The sequence below is a fragment of the Carcharodon carcharias genome, chromosome 10, assembly GCF_017639515.1.
Source record: "Carcharodon carcharias isolate sCarCar2 chromosome 10, sCarCar2.pri, whole genome shotgun sequence".
In the NCBI taxonomy this organism is placed as follows: domain Eukaryota; kingdom Metazoa; phylum Chordata; class Chondrichthyes; order Lamniformes; family Lamnidae; genus Carcharodon; species Carcharodon carcharias.
Window position 1 is genome coordinate 71,180,832 of NC_054476.1, and position 22,135 is coordinate 71,202,966.

The 22,135-nt window shown below is 40.4% G+C and overlaps 1 protein-coding gene across 1 annotated transcript in view; it reads right to left on the reverse strand.

The window, feature by feature from the left end:
• The window catches only part of trpm5 (transient receptor potential cation channel, subfamily M, member 5), a 134,464-nt gene that overhangs the window by 24,873 nt on the left and 87,456 nt on the right, over nucleotides 1–22,135 (reverse strand). The window contains exons 17-22 of the mRNA XM_041198375.1: nucleotides 19,829–19,927; nucleotides 16,130–16,388; nucleotides 13,929–14,047; nucleotides 7,729–7,861; nucleotides 6,363–6,537; nucleotides 5,729–5,900 (exon numbers count right to left, since the gene is read on the reverse strand). Of these exons, the coding sequence (XP_041054309.1) occupies nucleotides 5,729–5,900; nucleotides 6,363–6,537; nucleotides 7,729–7,861; nucleotides 13,929–14,047; nucleotides 16,130–16,388; nucleotides 19,829–19,927 (957 nt within the window). The remainder of the gene's footprint in view (nucleotides 1–5,728; nucleotides 5,901–6,362; nucleotides 6,538–7,728; nucleotides 7,862–13,928; nucleotides 14,048–16,129; nucleotides 16,389–19,828; nucleotides 19,928–22,135) is intronic.

A 22,135-nucleotide genomic window follows, 5' to 3' on the forward strand; every position in this document is an offset into this window, starting at 1 on the left:
AGTGGGTTTTACCAGAAATTTATACCAAATTTTAGCTGGGTGGTTGCTCAATTGACTGAACATTTAAAAAATAACAAGAAGTTTCAATGGACACTGGAGAGTGTCAGAAGTCATTTGATAGTTTGAAAACTGTATTAACTACAACACCAGTTTTGGCAGTACCCAATTATGCCACACAATTTAAGTTGGCCGTTGATGCAAGCGATATAGGAATTGGGGCTGTACTGTTACAAGATGATGATACTGGAATTGAAAAACAGATAGGGTATTTTTCACGGAAGCTGAATGTACAAAAGAGAAGATATTCAACGACCAGAAAAGAGACTTTGGGTTTGGTGTTAGCATTGCAGCATTTTGAAATTTATGTTGCAAACAATTCATCAGAAACAATTGTTTATACAAACTTTAATCCTTTGAAGTTTTTGGACAAATTGTGCAAGACTTTTCAGATGGAGTCTATTATTAAAGCCATTTAATCTACAGATTTTACATGTTGCTGGAAGAGAGAATCTGTTCGCAGATGCATTATCAAGAGTTTGAAGTTTAAAGGAAAATTGGACATTTTTTAAAAACCTGTACACTGAACTAGAGTGATTTCTGTTGATAACAAGGACTTGTGTATATATTTTATGTTAAGGCATGCGTCTAGTAACGTAATAGTGTAATTAGTATAGGAGATAGTGTGAGATCGGCTATTAAAATGAAGCCGTCTTTTAGAATTAAGATGGTTCATTTTTTGATAGGGAGGGACATGTCATGAAGCTATAATGTTGGAAATTAATTTTTTTTAAATGGAGCTTTAATCTGTGAGTGTGTCTGTGAGCGTTTTAATTGTGTTAAGGCCAGCTAAACTGGGTGCTTTGATATATAGTAGTTTTGAAATGTAGAGAACGTTTGTATTTTGTTGAATAGAACATTCAAAGACTGGGGATGAAATCTTGCACCTAGCTAGGAGAGACCAATCAATGTTCAAATTACTAATAACATTGGTACTATGAAAGGGGTTTCATTGTTAGAAGAGGTGGAGTTCAAAGGATCTGATGATACAATGAGAATTTGCATTCAAAGGGGAGTGCTGGGCTTAACAGAAGGCATGTGTGTGTGCAGGGCAGAGGCAATGTAAGATCAAAGCCTGTAAGCCTACAATTGTCTGCAAAGGAACCAAAGTGAAAGAAACCTCATTTTGAATTTCTAAGGTGAAAATGCTTTACCTGGTGTCTGCTTTAAGTCTATGGATTGTTGTTGCCTTAGTGGAGATTAGTTTGGGAATTTGTTCAAAGTTATGAGAGTGTGTATATGTTTAACTTGTGTAAATTAATAAATGTCTCATGTAGCTTGATATAAACCTCTTGAGAACTGGTGGTCTTATTCCTGAATTTAGAGCTGCAACTCAAAACATACCACTTGAAAATATAGGTTATGACAGTTATTTAAAATTTCCCTTTGGGGTCATAATAACCTTGTATCTGAATCTAAGCCAGGCAAATTTCATTCTGAACAAGAAATATAGAGGAGGGAGACACTGAAAAAAATAACTGTAGCAAAAAAACAAAATGAAGGAGAGAGTTAGTTAAAAAAAAAGATGCAAAAGCAAAGAAGCAGAGAGATGGAGGCAAAAAATATAAGCAAGAGGCAGGAGTTCTAGTTAATGGCCATCTCAAACACAAGAAAGCCCAGTCATTTCCACTTGATCTTCAAGAGTAAGGCTCAGTTTAGTAACTCTGCAATGAGTTGTTCATCTCCTGACCTCACAGATCCCCTCTACTACCTATAAGGCTGAAGTCAGGGGTGTTCATCATGCACCCTGAATGGCTGCAGTGCACAACCCACAACGCCATCTCAGAGTAGTTTGCTTGACTGGTCCCTCTATCAGTGAACTCAATATCCACCCACTTCACCACTGGCACACCAACTATAGTATGTATGATATACAGGCTGCACCATAGCAACTCAGCACGATTATTTAACTCTGCCACACCCCACCGCCCCCGCCCCCACCACCCCGCCCTGTGAAGGTCAGAAGCACCAGTATTACAGGAACATCATCCCTTCCAATTTTGTCTCCAAATTGCATATTATTTCCATTTTGACATACATCACCATTTCTTCTTCAATGTTAGGTCAATGTCATGAAATCCCATACCTAACCCCATTTTGGGTGCATCGCCATCATAAAGACTGCAGTGGTTCGAGAGAAGGACCAGCCCCATCTTCCCAGGGCAATTAGGTAATGGCAATAAATGCTAAGATCACCCATTTCTTGAGACCATATAAAATTAAGGAAAAGCGAGAAACAGGGATGCACTGTCAGAAGTGAAAGAAGAAAGAGACAAGTGAAGAAGAAAGTCAAAAATAAAAGAGTAGAGTGGAAATGAAGGGGAAAGACAGAAATTGAGGACAGAAACACAAATGAAGAGAAATCAGAAATGAAGGTTGAATGTCAACCTAACAAAAGGAAGAAAGACTGACTGGAAGAGATAGAGATGCAAATGGTGTGACCCAAACTTTCCAATAGAGTTGAATACACTTAACATACAAATTAGGAGCAGGAGTAGGTCATTTGGCCCATCGAACCTGCTTCACTATTCAACAAGGTCATAGCTGATTTGAATGAAAGCTCAACCCCACATTCCTGCCTACCCCCAATAACCTTTTACCTCCTTGTTAATCACGAATCTATCTAGCGTTGCCTTAAAAAATATTCAAAAGCTCTGCTTCCACTGCCTTTGAGGAAGAGAGTTCCAAAGACTCTCAACCCTCAGAGAAAAAATATCTCCTAATCTCGGTCTTATTTTTAAACAGTGACCCCCCACCCTAGAGGAAACATCCTCTGCACATCCACCCTGTCAAGAGTCCTCAGCATCTTAAAGGTTTCAATTAGGTCACCTCTTACTCTTCTAAATTCCAGCGGATACAAGCCTAACCTGTCCAGCCTTACCTCATAAGATAACGTGCCCATTCCTGGTATTAGTCTAGTAAACATTCTCTGAACTGCTAATGCATTTACATCTTTCTTTAAATAAGGATACCAGTACTTTGCACAATACTCCAGATGTGGTCTCACCCATGCCCTGTACACTGAAGCATAACCTCCCTACTTTTGTAATCAATTCTCCTCACAAATTATAACATTCTATTAGCTTTCCTAATTACCTGCCATACCTACATACTAACTTTTTGAAAGTCATGCACTAGAACACCCAGATCCCTCTGAATCTCAGAGCTCTATAATCTCTCATCATTTAGATAATCGTTTTTATTCTTCCTGCTAAAAGGAACAATTTCACATTTGCCTACAATATACTCCATCTGCCAGATCTTTACCTACTCACTTAACCTATCTATGTCACTCTGTAACCTCCTTATGTCCTCTTCACAATTTACTTTTCTACCTATCTTTGTGTCATCAGCAAATTTAGCAACCATACTTTGGTCCCTTCATCTAAGTAATTTATATAACTTTAAAAAGTTGAGGCCTCAGGACTGATCCTTGTGGCACACCACTCATCGCATCTTGCCAACCAGAAAAAGACCAATTTATGCCTACTCTCTGGTTCCTGTTAGCCAGCCAATCTTCTATCCAAGCCAATATGTTACCCTCTACACTGTGAGCTTTAATTTTCTGTATTAACCTTTGATGTGCACCTTATCAAATGCTTTCTGGAAATCTAAGTACAGTACATCCATGGCTCCCCTTTATCCACAGCACATGTGACTCCTTCAAAGAACTCCAATAAATTGGTTAAATAAGATTTCCCTTTTACAAAACCTTGTTGACTCTGCCTAATTGCCTTGAATTTTTTTAAGTGCCCTGCTATAACATCTTTAATAATAGCTTCTAACATTTTCCCTATGACAGATATTAGGCTAACTATAATTTGCTGTTTTCTGTCTCCCTCCCTTTTTGAATAAAGGAGTTATATTTGCTATATTCCAATCTAATGGAACCTTGCCCGAATCTATGGAATTTTAGAAAATTAAAACCAATGCATCAACTGTCTCGCTAGCCACTTCTTTCAAGACCTTAGGGTGAAGTCCATCTGGACCCAGGGATTTGACAGCTCAGAGCCCCAACGATTTGTTCAATACCACTTCCCTGGTGATAGTAATTTTCTTCAGTTTCTCCCTTCCTCCATTTCTTGACTTACAGCTATTTCCGGGGTCTTATTTGTGTACCTCCGTTGTGAAGACTGAAACAAAATACCTGTTTAATTCATCCGGCATCTCCTTACTTTCTATTATCAATTCCCCAGAAGCACTCACTATAGGACCAATGCTCACTTTGTTAACTCTTCTTGTTCAAATATCTATAGAAACTCTTACTATCTGTCTTTGTATTACTAGCTAGTTTTCTCTCACACTCTAACTTTTCCCTCCTTATTAATTTTTTTGTCATTCTTTGCTGTTCTTTCCAATCTTCTGACCTGCCACCTGTTTTTGCATAATTTTCTTTAAATTTGATACTGTCTTTAACTTTTTTAATTAACCATGGATGGTGGGCCCTCTGCATGGAATTTTTCTTTCTCATTGGAATATCCATATATTCTGTGTATTCTGAAATATCCCTTTAACTGTCTGCCACTGGATCTCTATTGACCTATCCCTTAACCTCATTTGCCAGTTCACTTTAGCTAGCTCTGCCTTCATGCCCTCATAATTGCCTTTATTTAAGTTGAAAATACTAGTCTTGGTCGCACTCGTTTCTCCCTCAAAATGAATGTAAAATTTAATATTACGATCGCTGTTGCCTTGGGGTACCTTCAATAGGAGATTATCAATTAATCCTATCTCTTTGCTCAAAACCAGATCTAGTATAGCCTGCTCTCTGGTTGGCTCCAGAAAGTGCTGTTCAAAGAAACTATCCTGAAAACATTCTATGAGCTCCTCATCTATGATACCTTTGCCCATTCTGATTTTCTCAGTCAGAGTAGATTAAAATCCCCAATGATTATTGCTGTACTTTCCTGGCAAACCCCAATTATCTCTTCTATTATATTCTGACCTAAGGTGTAGTTACAATTAGGGGGCCTGTACTCCACTCCCACAAGTGATTTCTCGCCTTTATCATTTTTCATCTCAACCCAAACCACTTCTACACCCTGGTTTCCTGTGCTTAGGTCATCCCTTTCTAATGTGCTAATACCATTATTAATTAACAGAGCCACCCCTCCACCTTTTCCTAACTTCCTGTCCTTCCTAAATTTCACATACCCTTCAATATTCAGGTCACAATCCATGTCACCCTGTAGCCATGTCTCTGTAATGGCTATCAGATCATACTTATTTATTTCTATTTGTGCTATCAGTTCATCTGTTTTGTTTTGAATGCTTTGTGCATTTAGATACAGAGCTTTTAGTTTTGTCCTTTTATTATTTTTGTAGCATCTAGCCTTATCTGATTTACTTTTAGATTTGTACTCTCTGTCCCTTCCTTTCACAGTCTGTTTATCATTTCCCATATTCATACCTGCCTTTCTTGCGATTCTGCCCAACTCAAAAGTGATTCAGTCAGACATGGCCCTTTCACTAGTTGTGCCAAAGATGGACATTGCTACCCTATGGGGAACAATTTCCACATGGCTTCTCCCAATCTCTTGCTGTAATTTTGGCAGAAACCTCGATCGTTTACACTGTTTCTATAAGGATTCTGTCAACCTTTGTCCAAATTTACGGAACCAGATTGGGAGAAACCCTGCAAAATTCCAGATGTAGATGTTTTATACATCACCTGAACATGGCGATCAGAAGATTCAACAGAAGTACATTAGTGACCAGCAGGAAGATGACCAGAAGCATGATGACCAGCCAATTTGCATAACGATTAATGCAGTATGGTAAGTTCTCTTCATTTGTCATGTTGCCTTGGTTAGTGAAGCAGGATCGATTAACCATCCGAACCTCTAGAATTACATAGAAATCACCTTCAGTACTGGAATTGAAGTGGATTACGGGAGAAGCAGGCTAAGTCTTTTATAATTTAAAAAACTTTATAATTTATGCTTTGACAACATAAGTTAAAGAAATAAAAGAAAACAGAGACTTTCTATCTTTAGAAGCCAATTACTGCCCACCACATATTTTTAAATGTCCTGTGTAGCCCAACCAAAACTGGAGGATTGCACATCATATAAGGAAGCCATTAGGCCCTTCATACCTCTACCAGCCCTTTGAAAGATATATCCAATTAGTTCCATTTCCCTGCTCTTTCTCCACAGTCATGTACAAATTTCCTTTTCAAGTTTATATCCAATTCTCTTTTTTAAATTACTGTTGAACATGCTTCCATCACCCTTTCAGGCAGTGCACTCAGTTTAGATATGTGGACTTCACAGGGCTACATGGTTACAGTTTAAACCACATACCATCTATTTCGTCCAGTGGAATCTGGCCAAATATCTGAAGGTAAGGTCTGTAGAGAACATTCCTGAAGATCCAGTCCACACGACTCTCGTTGGGGTGCAGTAGAGCCTGAGTGGCCACGCCGTAAGCAATGAGCCAAACACTCAGGAAAAATAAGAAGAAGAAGACATCTTTCATCTAGTGGAGGAATTAACAAAAGTGAGAGAGCCAAATGTCAGCCTGCCCCTGGTCAACCCTCAACACATTAAACATTCAAAGATCAATTAATAAACACTGCGAATTTTGTACAGTCACAAATGAAGATCTTCACTCAGGAAGGTCCTGCAAGCTTTCTGATGATTTGTGATTAACACTGTGTAATTAAGCTAAACAGACAGAAATCATTCCACATTCATTCCTCTATCATTGCTGAATTCACTGATCTTAGTGAAGGCGATGAGAGAGGTATCAAAATTGACCACAACGCCCGAGAATAAGGAAAGAAAATCAAATCAAACCTGGCTCCAGCTTCTGATCACTTGGCAGTTACTGCTATTGGGATGTGCGTGTGTGGACATCGCATGAGAATATGATTGAGTTCAGTCATGATAACCCATATGCTTGAATAGCTTGTGAACACTCACCAAGGCCATTTATCCAATGGACCGAAGAACTGGTGAAGCCTTTGTCAACAAGTACAATACTTACTAGTTAACTGACAGTTAACTGCCAAACATTGTTTGAAATTTAAACCAGGCAGCTTGAACCTGATTGGTCAAGGCATTGCCCTGAGGAATGAGTCAGCGAATGTCTGTTACTTATTTTGCTTAGCTGAAACAGGCATAACTCAAGTTCTGTACTGCCAGACTTTATTTGATTCACTTCAGAAAACTCTTACCCATCACCAATTGCACCACTTAATATTTGTCTATTTATCCTCTACCTCTTGAAGGCAGCCAAATGGTCATTCCTCATGCGTAATCCATGGAGAGTAGGCTATTGAAATATGGGGTCGGGGTGAGGGGACTAGCAGTTGAGCTCAATCCTTCCTTCATTTAATAGTCCCATCCGTACTTTCCAGCAGAGGTCAAGAGAACAAACATAGGTTATTTTGTCTTCCCTCTACAGGACCAGGGGCTTGGAGGCCATTTTGTGGAGCTACTCCAGCTGAGATCAGTTAGCTTAGCATTGAGCAAGAATCAAGCTTGGGTCTTTCCTGGTCTGGATGGTGTTGTAGCACATTTTATATACTGCAACTATAGGAGATCTGCCTGAGTGTGCACACATCACTAAATACAATCATTATAAATGTCAATGAAAAGAAGATGTTTTAGTGTTGTGATATTAATTTTGGTTGTAAAATGTGCTGTTGCAATCACAGATACCTACCATTCGTTCCACAATGATAATCTTTGGTCCCAACTGTTTATTGATGGCAAAAATGTGAATCAGTCTCAGGGCAAACACCATGAAATCCAGGCACAGGGTCGTGCGGCCTGCATTATATGTGACCGGAAACATTCTGTAAGAGAAAAGGAGCACATCGCCACTTAGAAAAACAAACACGCATTAAACAAAGGCTCACAACAAACACGCATTAAACAAAGGCTCACAAATTGGTAAAGGGTGGAGACACAGTATGAAAAAATATAGATAAATGGCTCTTTTTGGATTGGTACACCAGGCAAATTCATTTTCAGCTTGCCAGAAGGCTGGCCAAGATGGATGGAGTGAGTTAAAGATTTAGATTTGCTTTTGAGTTTAATTCAGAAAGAATCAGTTTAATGTACCGATAAATTCAATGGGTCCTTTTAAACTTTAAGGATGATTGAAGATATTATAAAATAATACTGAAAATAATACTAGGCTGTCATTTTTAAAATACGACCAAAGAATTCAGGAAGACAGGTTTCCCATAGACAGTTTTATATTGTTTATTGAACATTGCAGTTATGGTATGGTGCATATCAAGCTTATTTGTGATCATGAGCAGCATTTTCTGGCTGGGCCCACTTGCCGATGCATAAAATGACTCAAGGTGACGTTGGGCATGCGTCCTGTTGTCACCCGGCGTCATTTAGATTTTCAGTTCAGAAGGCGCGCAGCCAACTCGGCTGCACACCCACCAAACTGTCAGTGGCCTATATGGCCATTATAAAATGAATTAATGAACTCAATGGGCCTGCCCGTCCAACCTTAAGGTTGGTGGGCAGGCGAGGAGGCCTGGCGGCTTTCAGATAATGCATGAAACCTCATCCATGGACAGGATGAGGTTTCATGTAAGATTTAAAATTTCACAAATTTTTAAATAAAATAATGGGCATGTCCTATCTCATGTAAGTTTCACATAAGGGGACATGTCCTTAAATTTTTTTCCATCTTTAATTAGACTTTTAAAAGTAATACTGATCTCCCTGAGGTAGCACATTGCCTCATGGAGATCTGTGCGCTCTTCCGCGTGCATGCATGAAAGAGTGCACTCCTGGCTCAGGGAATCTGCCTCCCCAACCCCCGCCTGCACAGGGAGTGCACAGCGCTTCCGGGCATACGTCATGCTGGGTGAGCCTTAATTGGCCCACCCGTGTAAAATGGCGAACCCACCCGGTCCTGCAAAACTCCCCCGACGGAGGCAAAATGCTGCCCCATATGTAATGGTGGTATAAAATGAAAAATTAGAGTTAGATTTCAGATTATCTGGTGTTCCATCATGGACTTGTGAAACAGAGCAAAACTATTGACAAACAAAAAATAATCAAGTATCAGCAGGGTTGGCAGCGGGCTAATACATACCAATGGAAAAGGGGGATGAGATCATGACAGACTGGGGAAAAAATATCCCAAAGAGAATTACAGAGAGGCAGGCAGAGAGAAGCCAAGAGAAAGAGGGCAATATGTGTTGGATGTGGGAGATTTGTAATATGTCTCACACAAATACAAAGTACTGCAATTGTCAGTGAACAGAATCTTCAAGCATTGAAAAGAAACATTTCAGTGCAGGAAAAATTCAGTAGGGTTGAAATTGATCTTGGGTGTTAGCACAAAACAGCGAGAACAAATTGGGACATCTATACTCCACCTGGTTTTCTTTTTCACTGATGTCAATTAGCTTTTCTGGGAATAATAGAAAAGGAGAAAACCCAAGGGATGGTCTCAATTGACTTTAAACTTGGCAGAGGGACAGGGGTACCTAGATCTTCCATAGCTAATTCCAAGTATAATGACAAAAAGGTGAGACCACGCAGAAAGCCAAAACAAGATCCTGAATCAATCCATATTCCAGGAGTAAATCAACCAGCATCTTTGGAGAGAGGGAGAGAAACAGTGTCAACATTTCAGATCGATGCCCTTTCATCACAACTGAAAAGATGTTGGAGATGTGATAGGTTTTAAGCAAGTATAAAAACAGGGAGAAGGGAGAGCAGGAGAAGATCAAAAGTGAAGGGAGGAAATATTAAATGACAAATTTAAACTGGACAGCTTGACCCTGATTGGTCAAAGCATTGCCCTGAGGAATGAGTCAGCGAATGGCTGTCACTTATTTTGTTTGGCTGAAAAGGACAACGTGTGTACATGTTCTTTCTGGCCCTGCGTATTAGTATAGATAGCTTCCAGTACATACACATGCACCACACTGTGAGCCTGACTGACAATCTTAAATTGATTGTCAGCATAATTCTTAGCACACAATTAAGACTTGTGTTGTAACTGCATAGTAGCACTGTGAAACAGCTAGCTTCACCTGTCGCTCAAATTTTTGAGATACCTTAACCTTCCAGGGTAATCTGAGGTAGACTGGGCATTTTTCAGGGCCGAAAGTGACGGCCTTAGGCCTGTTCATATGTTTGTGTGATGTACAGCGAAAAATGTTCTGTTTGGGGTAGCCATTATCCCACAGGATGCCTTTGATGCGCCCTATTTCAGCATCAAGCTTGCATGGTGAGCAAATGGCTCAGGCCCTATTTACACGGTTGCCGATAAGACCAATCTTATAGCGTGTGGAACTTTAAGAATCCAAAAACGTACATTGACCGGTGAAGGTAGGCTTGCAGTAGACTGTGATAGAGAACACCTGGCAGATTTCTCGACTAGTACATCAAGGAAGGGGAGTTCGTTTGACTGCTCCATTTCATAGGTGAATTTGAGTGCAGGATGGAGCCCATTAAGATATGTAAGGAAATTATTACATGCAGCTGTAGATTTAAATAGTGTATGTTACATCCACATATCAGAAATATGTAAAGGGCAGGTGGTTAGGTGTCATTCTGTCAAAGATAATCAGCGTTTTACACTGCTACTATGCAGTAGCAACATGAGTGGTATTCGCTGCTAACAGGATGCTGCCATCAAGCCAAAAAGATGTTCTGCCTATCACACAAATGAGTAATGTGATATATGAATTTCAGTGGCAGTGTGATGCTAGGTATGTATGCTGTACATCCCAAAGACTGGCAAATCATTTCAAACAGCACATCTCAGCCACTGTTTGCAAAGGACAATGTACAGACTGTATCCAACCAGCCCCTGCTTGCAAAACTCAAAATGCAGTGTCCACCAATATATATGATTCTGCAATTGGACAACATTTACTAAATAACGCTCAATGTGCTAAGAATTACGCTGACTACCAATTTTGTCAGTTGGGCTCATAGTGTGGTCCATCTGCATGTACTAGAAGTTACATATATTAAAACACAGGGCCCTGTTCTTTGCAGACAGAAAGAACATGTACACACATTATGCCTGTTTCAGCTAAACAAAATAAGTGACAGCCATTTGCTGACTCATTCCTCAGTGTAACACCTTGACCAATTAGGGTCAAGCTGCCCAGTTTAAATTTCAAACAATGTTTGGCAGTTAACTGTAAGTCTTCATAAATTGGTGCATTCTCCATGGCAACACCTCTACCAATCAAAGTTCACCTGCCAACCAATCAGCACTCTCTTCTCATACAGTATAAATTGTTGTTTTCCCTTTATATTGGTATTCTTGCGAAGTGTCCTGATGAGCACAAGACAAAAAAGCTTTGACATGTCTCTTTTTTCAAGTTCTGTACTATCAAATGACCATTCTGATATTACTATTTACAGTTCCTCTAAATCCATTTTTTGTTCCTTTGCTTGTCCCATTACAATCTCCTTTTACCTTGCACCATCATCCATTTTGTCATTAATCTCTCCTGCCTTCCACCCTGTTCCATTTGAAGGCACTGAATAAAAAATAATTAGCACCTAAGCAGTTTGTGTTACCTGTGAAACAGCTTGATTAGTTGCTCTTTCACTCTAGGAAGTGCCTTACCTGCTTTGAGCCATACCTATTTCTTCTGTATTCTTAAATCAAAGTTTAAAGCAACGAAGGGATATGACTGTTGTTATCTATAGACGCTTCCTTAGTGAACAACTGCTTTGCCAGACAAATGAATCAAGTGTGCTAATGGAAACACACAGTGATGTTCAAATTTCACACATAAGGTATTCCTCATAATTTTCATAACATGGAATATGTTTGTCAAAGTCTAAAATGTTTGTTACTTTTGAGATGGGTTTAAAGCTATACAGAGAAATAAAGGATATTTTGCTACAATCTAGTGAAATCCCTTCCATTTAATTTTGCTTCTTAATAAACTCCATTTATATTTTATAGCCTGAAATTTATGGCCTATTAGAGTATGAGTCATCTTCAGTCCAAGAGACCAGATGTGTATGGTGGTCATCCCTATTTTTTCCAGGCTACATGTTGATAATAAGCAGCTTTGCTGTTCAACTAGGGCATGCTACCTTATAGATTACTCTGTATGATCGTATGTTTCAGTTCCTAGGAAGTGATGAAAGAAAAGAGTCTTTGAGTGTGTCATGAAGAGTTGTTTTTCAACACTAGGAATGAAAAACATTATACCTGGCATGTGCCTGTTTATTACACTCACCTTACAAGTAGACCCAAATACCCACACAGTAATAGGAAAGGTCAGGGGGCATGGGGGTGGGGGGAGCTTTGAATGCACTTTCAAAAGGAATCACGAGGCCCATATGTTAACTTATCACAACACAGCAAATTGGCAAATGGCTGCAGCTCAGCAGAAAGATGGTTGCGAACAATCACAAAAATGTTGTCAGTGAATTTTGTTCCTTAATGGTCAAGTAGTCAAGTTCAGAGATATAAGGAGTACAGTACAAAGCCTATCAACTGAATTATAGTTTAAGTTTGAGACAGTAATTGAAGTCTGTGGTGACAGTCAAAAGAAACAGGGACAAAGAATCACAAATGTAGCAAGAAGTCTCTGCCAATTATGCCTGTTCATCCAGTGGCTCTGCAACAAGAATCCAACTTCACCTTGTTCATATCCACAAACCAACAGGAAGAGGCACGTAACCTAGTCATCTGGAGAATGCTGTTAACCAAAGTAGAGAAGATAAAAGCTTTCCGGAGCTGGCCCAGAGACCACTTTAGAGTCCGGTGGTACAGAATCAGAGAACTGCTAACCTACAATCTGGGTGACTGTTGGCTGGATTCCTGATGCAGGCCCCACCCACTGGTTGGAGCACCAGCGGGAGACCAGTGTTGCTTTGGTAGGGGAGGCCCGTTGGAATAAGTGACTGTTAGGGATTTAGAGCCCCAGTAGCAGAAATCCCGCCACCTGAGAACTGCTGGCCAGAGGCCGGCAACCCTCCATTGCCTGTCAGCGTTTTCGTGAGCGGTGGTTGCTGCTTGTAATGCACCCACCAGAGGTCTAGGATCGACGAGGGACTCAGGCCACAGGTATGTGAGAGTGGGATGGGGGTCACAGGGAGGAGGTCACAGGCAAGGGGGTGGCTCTCAGAGGACACCCCCTTCCCAATGCTGGGCCCCTCAAGCGGGCAATAAGCTCCTTTGAAAGCGGAACTCCCCCTGGGAATCCACTGGAAAACCCAAGGGGAATTACTGGGCGGCCTTCAGGAGGCACACAGGAAACCCATGTGAGTTAGGGAGAGTCCCTTGTCACCACCAAACCATGGTGGGCTCAGGGATAATGACCTTTAAGTGGCTTGTTATTGAGCCTAATTAACTAGCAGGCAGGTTCTTGGTGTCAGCCCATTCCTTAATGGGGGTCCATTTTCCACCAGGAGGAATGGGAATGTACAGTCTGTATGATTATTCAGGCCCACCTGCCACCTAGCCCAGTCTGACGGCCTCCATTAAAACCAGCCCTGTATCTCTAAAATAAAATTCTGGATTTAGAGCTAGCTTTTATTAAAATATCCTCTGGACAGGAAATGTAGGATTATTCCGTTAAATGTAAGTTCATTATATATAATGTATTTAAAAGCCAGAGGGAGTGTGCTGAGTGAGAACAAATAAAGGGAAGTTTCCAAATTAATGTTACAGCACTGGAAGCCATTTAGCTCTTCAGGCCTCTTCTGCTTTTTTAAAATCTAATTGGTTCCTTTCCCCAAATCGTTTTACATTTTTATTTTTTTCAACTATTTTTCCATATTATTCTTGTGGATCCTGCTTTCCTGTAGAGTAGAACATTGCAAGAGATTTGGGATATTACCTTGAAAAAGACACACTGTGATGGAAAAAAGAGGGGCCGTTTCAAAGATCCCAATACTGACCTGCATGTCACTCCCACTATGAACAGCACCAAGGCCACCATGTCACACTTGTTCCATGAATCCTCCACATACAGTTTGAATTTCTTCACGATGTTCGTGTTTCCTTCAGTGAAAAAACTCTGGAGAGAGAACATAAACCAACAGATCACATGATGTGAAGCGATCAGAATATTGTGACCAGATCATTTAGCCTTGGAGAACTGTGGACTTATTTTGGAGGTAGGTAGATAAATAGAGTCCACCAAGAGCAGCCTGTGCTCAATCAGCGAACTCCTTTTATGAGAAAATTATGGGACATTATTATTGAGTGCCTCGGTCATAATGGTGATTTACAACCTGAGGTGGCCTATTTTCCATATGCCTGCATTAGTGGTGCCATGTGCACTGTATACTACATCCACAAATGAAAGGGTTTAAAAACTATTAACTTTAAAAATGAGTAGCAGACTCCATCTCATGGCAGTTCTGAGTACAGCAGTCACACTTTCCTGCATTTCTGGAATCAGAGAATGGTTATGGCACATTCAGCCCATTGTGTCTGTGTTGGCTCTCGACAAGAGCAACTCAGCTAGTCCCACTCCCCTGTCTTTTTCCTCATAGCCCTGAAAAGTTTTTCTCTTCAGGTAATTATCTGATTCCCATTGAAAGCCACGATTGAATCTGCCTCCCCTGTAATCTCAAGCAGTGCATTTCAGATGCTAACCACTTGCTGCATAAAAGGTTTTCCTCATGTCGCCTTTGGTTCTTTTGCCATTCACCTTCAGTCAGGTGGTTCTCGATCTGTCTGCCAACGGGAATAGTTTCTCCCCATCAACTCTGTCTATATCGCTCATGATTTATCAACACCTCTAACAAACTCCCTCCCTCCCCTCAACCTTCTATTCTCTAAGAAGAACTGTCCCAGCTTCTCCAATCTATCCAACTAACTGACATCCCTCATTCCTGGAACCATTCCCCTAAATCTTTTCTGCACCCTTTCTGAAGCCATCACATCCTTCCCAAAGTGTGGTGTCCAGGATTGGACACAATACGCCGGTTGAGGCCAAACCCATGTTTTGATGCTATTGTTTGCATTTGATTGAAATCATCAGAATGTCTCTGGTGTGAATGAAGTAAATAATGACAACACCAATGTGCAAATCAGCATGCACTATACTTTGAGGGTTTGGTGTACTTTGGATTGTCTTCACTATATTTCAATTCCCAAGTAGTTAACCTGCAGAAAGTCACATATTATAATTACTTTTATTTCTAAAGCACTTAAATAGCACTGGATCTTTTGCCACACACACTGGCTTGTACACTGCCCCATTTTACTGTCACATCATTAGGTGCATGTATTCGTATGATGGATAAGGTGGTATCATTGCACCAGTATGATGAATGAGGTGGTGAGTTGACAGGATGAATAAATTAGTATGGCTGTATTAGTATGATTGAATGAGATGGGACAGTCTGCTACATAAATTAAGAATTTAGTGCACTGATTGTTTACTCAGTGTAATTAGTTACGGATTAATGTTCCCTCTGCTCTACCCGACAAGATGCTTCAATCCCAACCTCAGAAGAGCATTTCCGACTGCACTAGTGAGACATTTTCCCATTTGCTAAACTGGTCATTCTGTTTTTTTCCATTTGGGTGAGATTGCCAAGTTAATAACACCAATTAATGTCAAATTAGGGGCAGTTGTGTGTTTTAGGCATGGATCTCATGCCCACTACATTTTGCATTGAGATTGCTCAAAATTATTTCATATACCAGACCCCTACAGTCACCAAATGGAGGTGGCTTTCATCCCATTGTTTTCAATGGATTAAGAAAAAACATAGGAATGTAATCCTCACTGATTGCTGTGTACATCATGCTTTGAGTCATGGGATGGATGGGAATCTAGGATTCAGCAATGAATCACTTCCCCGCATGGTTACCAACATCAGTCTTTACCATAATCACTTAATATTGCATTTCTCTGTTTTTGCAAGGAGAGCTGTGTGGTGTTTTTTGTTGCTGTTGTTATAGGGTAATCATTCTCTAAAGCTTCCATCCCTTTCCACCATCCACAACCCTGCATGTGTTTACATATATGTCACTACATTTATTTCTCCTTCTATACACATCAGGTGACGTGCAGGCACTTTCTCTCCCCACTAGCTCCAGTTCTATGGTTATGGGGTTAAAAACACGAGGCTGGTCTCCTCACCTGTCTAAGCTCCTCCAGGGCCAAAGTGAAGACCCAGAAGTACAGTGTTATCTCCGCCATAGAAGGGCCAATAGGTGGAGGAAGCTTGAAATCCACCAGCAAAATGTATGCAAAAAGGGACAGGAATGCAAAATACAGGATCACATTCCCCAGGAATACAGTGACTGGAGCGCCCCAGAATTTCTTCCACCTTCTTAAAATAAATTTTCTGTGTTCGTCCTCTCCACAAAGTCTGCTTTTATCCTTTGCGTCATGATCACTGTTGGGTGATAAAATAATTTGTTAAAATGTTGAACATGAGTGGAATAGGAACAAGAACATATTTTCCAACTGGTGTGGCTTTGTTTGGGTTCCAGGAGACGATTATCTATGAGCCAACTCTTGCCGTCTATGCTGTTAAATCTAATTACCCTTTATCCAGCAGCAGAATAATACACCCACTTTATCGCCAAGCTATCAGGCTCCAACATAACCAACACCAATGTAACTGCAGCTCCCAAACAACGAACGTTATAATGGACCATTTAAAAATAGTCACATGGGGGATTACAAATACATGTTTCACTGTCACATTTAATACGGGTTGAGTATTTCTTCCCAAATGTGGAAGCATGCTTAATGTTGATGTGAAATAATTTAAAGGATGGGAATTTCCTCAGGCCTGGTCCCATTCCAACACCATAACTTCCCTAAGACTGTGGTGGAAACCCAGGTTTACATGCAGAGATAGCTTTTCTGGCATACATACTTCTTGGGAAGCTTGCAGCCTCAGAGCAGCAGCTCCAAGTAAATTCCTAAAAAATGTCCATTATACAGTTCACACTATTTTAGTGCTGTCAAAAAACAGATACAGTTTAAAGTTGAATACATGAATACAAGCAAATATAAAATGAATTGAATGTGTTTCATGGTCATGATACATCTCAGGATATTAACATGCCATTTTTCCTAAATCACTTGTTTAATGTGTCATCGGAGCCCATTAATATCCGCTAACTGCAGTATTGGCTATGGAATTGTGTAAGAGATTGTCTCAGATACATGGGTCCGTCATTAACAACTTCATTTCAGTTCATTCATTGATAATATTTATCATATTGATATTAACTAATATCAACACTAAAGCTCCCTTTCAACATCACTCTGAAATGCTACAAGACTAGATCATAAGTGTACCAACTGGTGAAATTAAAGACCTAAATTGAATATTTCCATGCAAATCAATTCATATTTTTTTGCCATGTTTTATCAGTTGCTGAATCAGTTGTTCATCAACATTGTCCTTAAAAGTTCCAGTTTCATTTATTTCAACTTGATACCAAGCTGAACATGAACATTTCAGAGGGGAAGGGAGAAAAGTAATAAGAGATGCAAAGGGAGAGTATAAGAAGAGACTGGCAGCTAACATAAAAGGGAATCCAAAAGTCTTCAATGGACACATAAATGGTAAAAGGAGGATGGGGTCAATTAGGGACCAAAAAGGAGATATATATCTGGAGGAAGAGGGTAAGACTGAGATATTAAATGACTACTTTGCATCTGAGTTTACCAATGAAGGTGCTACTAGAGTCATTGTGAAATTGTGATGAGACACTGGGTGGACTAAAAATTGATAAAGAGGACATATTAGAAATGCTGGCTATACTTAAAGTTGATAAGTCATCAGGACCAGATAAGATGGATCTGAGGGAAGTAAGGGTGGAAATTATGGAAGCAGTGACAATAATCTTCCAATCCCCCTTTGATAGAGTTGTAGGGAAAGGGTAGGGAAGCTTTTAGAAACAAGAATCTGGGACAAACTGAATAGTTAATTGGACAAATGTACATTAATTAAAATGGTTTTGTTAAAGACAAATTGTGTTTAAATTACTTTCTGGAGTTTTTTGATGAGGTAACTGAAAGCTTTGATGAGTGTAAATTGGTTGATGGGGTGTACATGGACTTCTAAAAGATATTTGATAAAGTACCACATAACATGCTGGTCAGGAAAGTTGAAGTTCATGGAATAAAAGGGACAGTGGCAACAAGGAAACAAAGTTGCCTCAGAGACAGCAAACAGAGAGTAATGGTGAATGGTTGTTTATCAGACTGGAGAAAGGTATACTGTTGAGTTCCCCAGAGGTTAGCAGTGGGGCCAATGCTTTTCTGGATATACAGCATTTTTATGACCTAGACTTAGTTGTACAGGGCACAATTCCAAAATTTGAAGGTGACACAAAACTTGAAAATTTCTAAACTGTGAGAAGGTTAATGACAGACTTTAAGAGGACATAGACAGGCTGACGGAATGAGCAGATATGTGGCTGAGGAAATTCAAAGCAGGGAAGCGTAATGATTCATTTTGGGAGGAGGAATAAGGAGAAGCAATGTAAAATAAAAGGTAGAATCCTAAAGGGGGTTCAGGAACAGAGAGATTTGGGGGGATATATGTGCACAAATTATTTGAATGTGGCAGAACAGGTTGAGAAAGTGGTTAAGGCATATGGAATCCTGGACTGAACAAAAGCAAGGAAGTTATGGTGAACCTTTATAAAACACTGGTTTGGCTGCAACTGGAGGGCTGTGTCCAATTCAGGGCACCACACTTTAGGGAGGGTGTGAAGATGTAGGGAGCATTATAAAAACATTTACTGGAGGGGTCAGAGATGAGGAACATCAGTTACGTGGATAGACTGGAGAAGCTGGGGCTGTGTTCCTTAGAGGAGAGAAGCTTGAGAGGAAATTTGGTGAAGGTGTTCCAAATTACAGTCTGGACAAAGCAGATAGGGAGAAACTGTTTTGGAAAGGTCAAGAACCAGAGGACACTGATTTAATGTGAATAGCAAAAGAACCAAATGTGATGTGAAAAAAAAAGAAAATTTACACAGAGATTGGTTAATCTGGAATGGCATCTGGCGTTGCCTGAGAGTTTGTAATGTGACTCATTTACACTTGCCAGATGCAACGTACATTCATACCCAGGGATCCATTCTCTGCAAATGAAAGGAATATATTCAAGCCTTGCACCTTTTCTCAGTCAGGAAACCCGAAGGTTTTTTTCTTCCACAGTTTTCCTGCATAGAAGTCAGCCTGATTGACAAGCTTGCATTCAGATGGGTGGGTGCACCCCAGAACAGGCTGCAGGGTCAGGCAGGGAGAGATCTGATCCCTGACCTCGGGGCGGGAAGGTTGGGGTGGGGTGGTGGGGGGTGGGGGGGGAGCGCGGCTGGTCAGGGTTATCTTTGTATTGGTGGAGTGGGGCTTGGTGGCTGATTAGCCCACCTCTGGTTAGCAGGGTCACTCACAGGTGTCCAAACACAGCTCTATTAGATCCAGAAGTGAGCTCATTGGAGGTAGATTGGAGTCAGGTTTAAGAATTATGAATTTTTTCCCTTCTTACTACACCCAAATCCAATCAGCCTTGGAGATTAACATTCTTTGCAGTGAGTCATTGGTCTCAAAGCATTTTGACATATGCTGAGAGTGTGATAAGGTACTATATACGATGGCATGTTATTTCTGATGGAGCAGTCTTCTGTTTTACTCTGAAACCAATCTTCTTCCCAGAAAGGTAATTAGCCCCGAATGTTTGACTTTCTGCTTGCACAGTAAACATTTAGCCATTCTGGACCTGTTCGTAAAATCAAAAGTTGCTTATACCATTTATGTCCATCTAGCCCTGCTCCACTTCTGTTCAATGACGGTTTTGCCTAGACAAACCTGCTTGTCCCGTCATGGAGCAGCAGAGCCTTTTCTTTATCCAGGCTATCCAGCTCCTTCAGTTGTTCAGATTTCCCTATGGACGGGTGGTCTTGTACACTGAAAGGGGACAAGAAAGAAACATTAAGAGGAACATCTGGTCATTTATCTCATTGTTGTTTGTGGAAGCTTGCTGTGCGTAAATTGGCTGCTGCATACTTTACATTACATTTCAAAAAGTACTTGATTGGATGTAAAGCACCTTGGGACATCCTGCAGTCATGAAGGATGCTATATAAATGAAATGAATTTACATAGATACATTTGCTCAGAATATACAGTGCAGAAACAGGCCACTTGGCCCAACCAGATCATGCCAGTGTATTGCTTCACTCAAGCCTCCTACCCTATTTCCTCATCTAAATTTAACATTGTAACCTTCTATTCCCTTCTCCTGCATATACTTGTCCAGCTTCCCCTTAAATGCATCAATATGATTTGCTTCCACCACTCCCTGTGGTAGGGAGTTCCATATTCTCACCAATCATTGGTTAAGAAGTGTCTTCTGAATTCCGTATTCAATTTCTTGGTACCTATCTTATATTGATGGTCTCTAGATATGCTCTTCCCCACAAGAGGAAACACTCTCTGCATTCACTCAATGAAAACCTTTCATCATTTTAAAGTCCTCTGTTAGGGCTATTAAAAGAGACTCAGCCTGTCAATTCTTTCCAGATATGTATACAAGCACATTTCTGGGATCATACTTGTAAGTCTTTGCTGCACCCTCTCTAATGCCTCTATATCCTTTTCATAATATGACACTCACAGTACTTGTAATCGTGATCTAACCAGGGTTCAATACAGGTTAAACACAACTTCCCTACTTTTCAATTCTATTCCTTTAAAAATTCTATTCCTCTAGAAATAAAGCTGGTTTGCTTTTTTGTGACCTTACTAACCTAGGTCAAAACTTTTTGTGATTAGTGTATTTGCACTCTGAGATCCCTTTGTCTCGCTGCCTCACCTAGTCTCACACCTTCCAAGTTATAACTGACCTCTTTATTCTTCCTAACAAAATATACCTCCTCACAATTATCTGTGTTGAAATTCTTTCTTCCTTTTTAAGAAGGCCAGGATTTGGGACAGGTTTATGATCCAATTCAAATATGCTGCTGTGAAGCTATCATAGGACAAGTCAAGGGCATGCGATGGTCAGGTCTTTAAACAGAAACATTAATTCTGTTGCACAGTTCAAGGTGCTCTTTGAACACTGAAATCACCAGCAGTGATTGCACCTGGGCGGTTTAGTTCATCTATCAATAGGTGTTATCCCAAGGCATATTAGTACTGAAAGTTCCTATGCCCCAAACTCCTGTAGTGAATGAAGCTTAGAGCTCTTAGAGCTTGAGCATTTCTGAACATCTGACTCAGTTCACTAGCAGCTGTTGTCTGACCTTTGTGTAATGAAGTACCTCCACATATCTGTACTAAACGCACTCTTCTCAACCTTATAACGCCTGGACATGGAAAATGAACTAAATTGAAAGCAATTCGACCCAATTTAACAGTACCCATGCTAGCCACATGGAGTCACTGTTTGATTCTCTTCACTATGAATGCGGGTTGAGCATCCTATATCTGAATAATTATTTTGTTGATGGCTCTGCTATTGCTTGCAAACTAGGAATGCTGCTGGTCTATCTGAGGTGTATCTCACTCATGTTCCTAGACAGGATATAAGAAAAAGTTCACTTTGCCCATCTTGCTCTAACTTCTAGCCTCCAAGCTCTCTATGATCATTTTTCTACTTTATCAGTGTTACCGTGATAATCGCTCCTGTGGACTCCTCTGCCATGTGCTTAGTAAGCTCGAAGTATAGCACCTTACAGGTTTTCCTCCTCCTTATGTTGATGTCAGGAATCATTGTAGAATCTCTTATTCTGACTTCTTTTTTCCCAGGACCTCAAAACTGGGGAACTCCTAATCTCCCTTAATGTCCAGGTTTAAAAACCAATATGCTATGTTCCCTCAAAAGTATTTTAATCCTGCACTGTGGGTTTTGCCACTTCACCAAGGTCATGGCATTGGCCTTTGTCATGGCAGTGGTGAAAATCAACGACTAAATGTACTTGTTGTGGAATTCAGTTGGTAGAACTCTCGCCTATGGCAGTTTATCTGGGTTTCTGCTGATAATTGAGATTGATACCTTGGTACAACATGGAGGGAGTATTGCATTACAGGGAACTGTCCAAAAGGTAAGAAGGTAAGTTGATGCCTCATCTAATCTAATGGCTCGGGTATGCATTAAAGACCCCATGACACCAT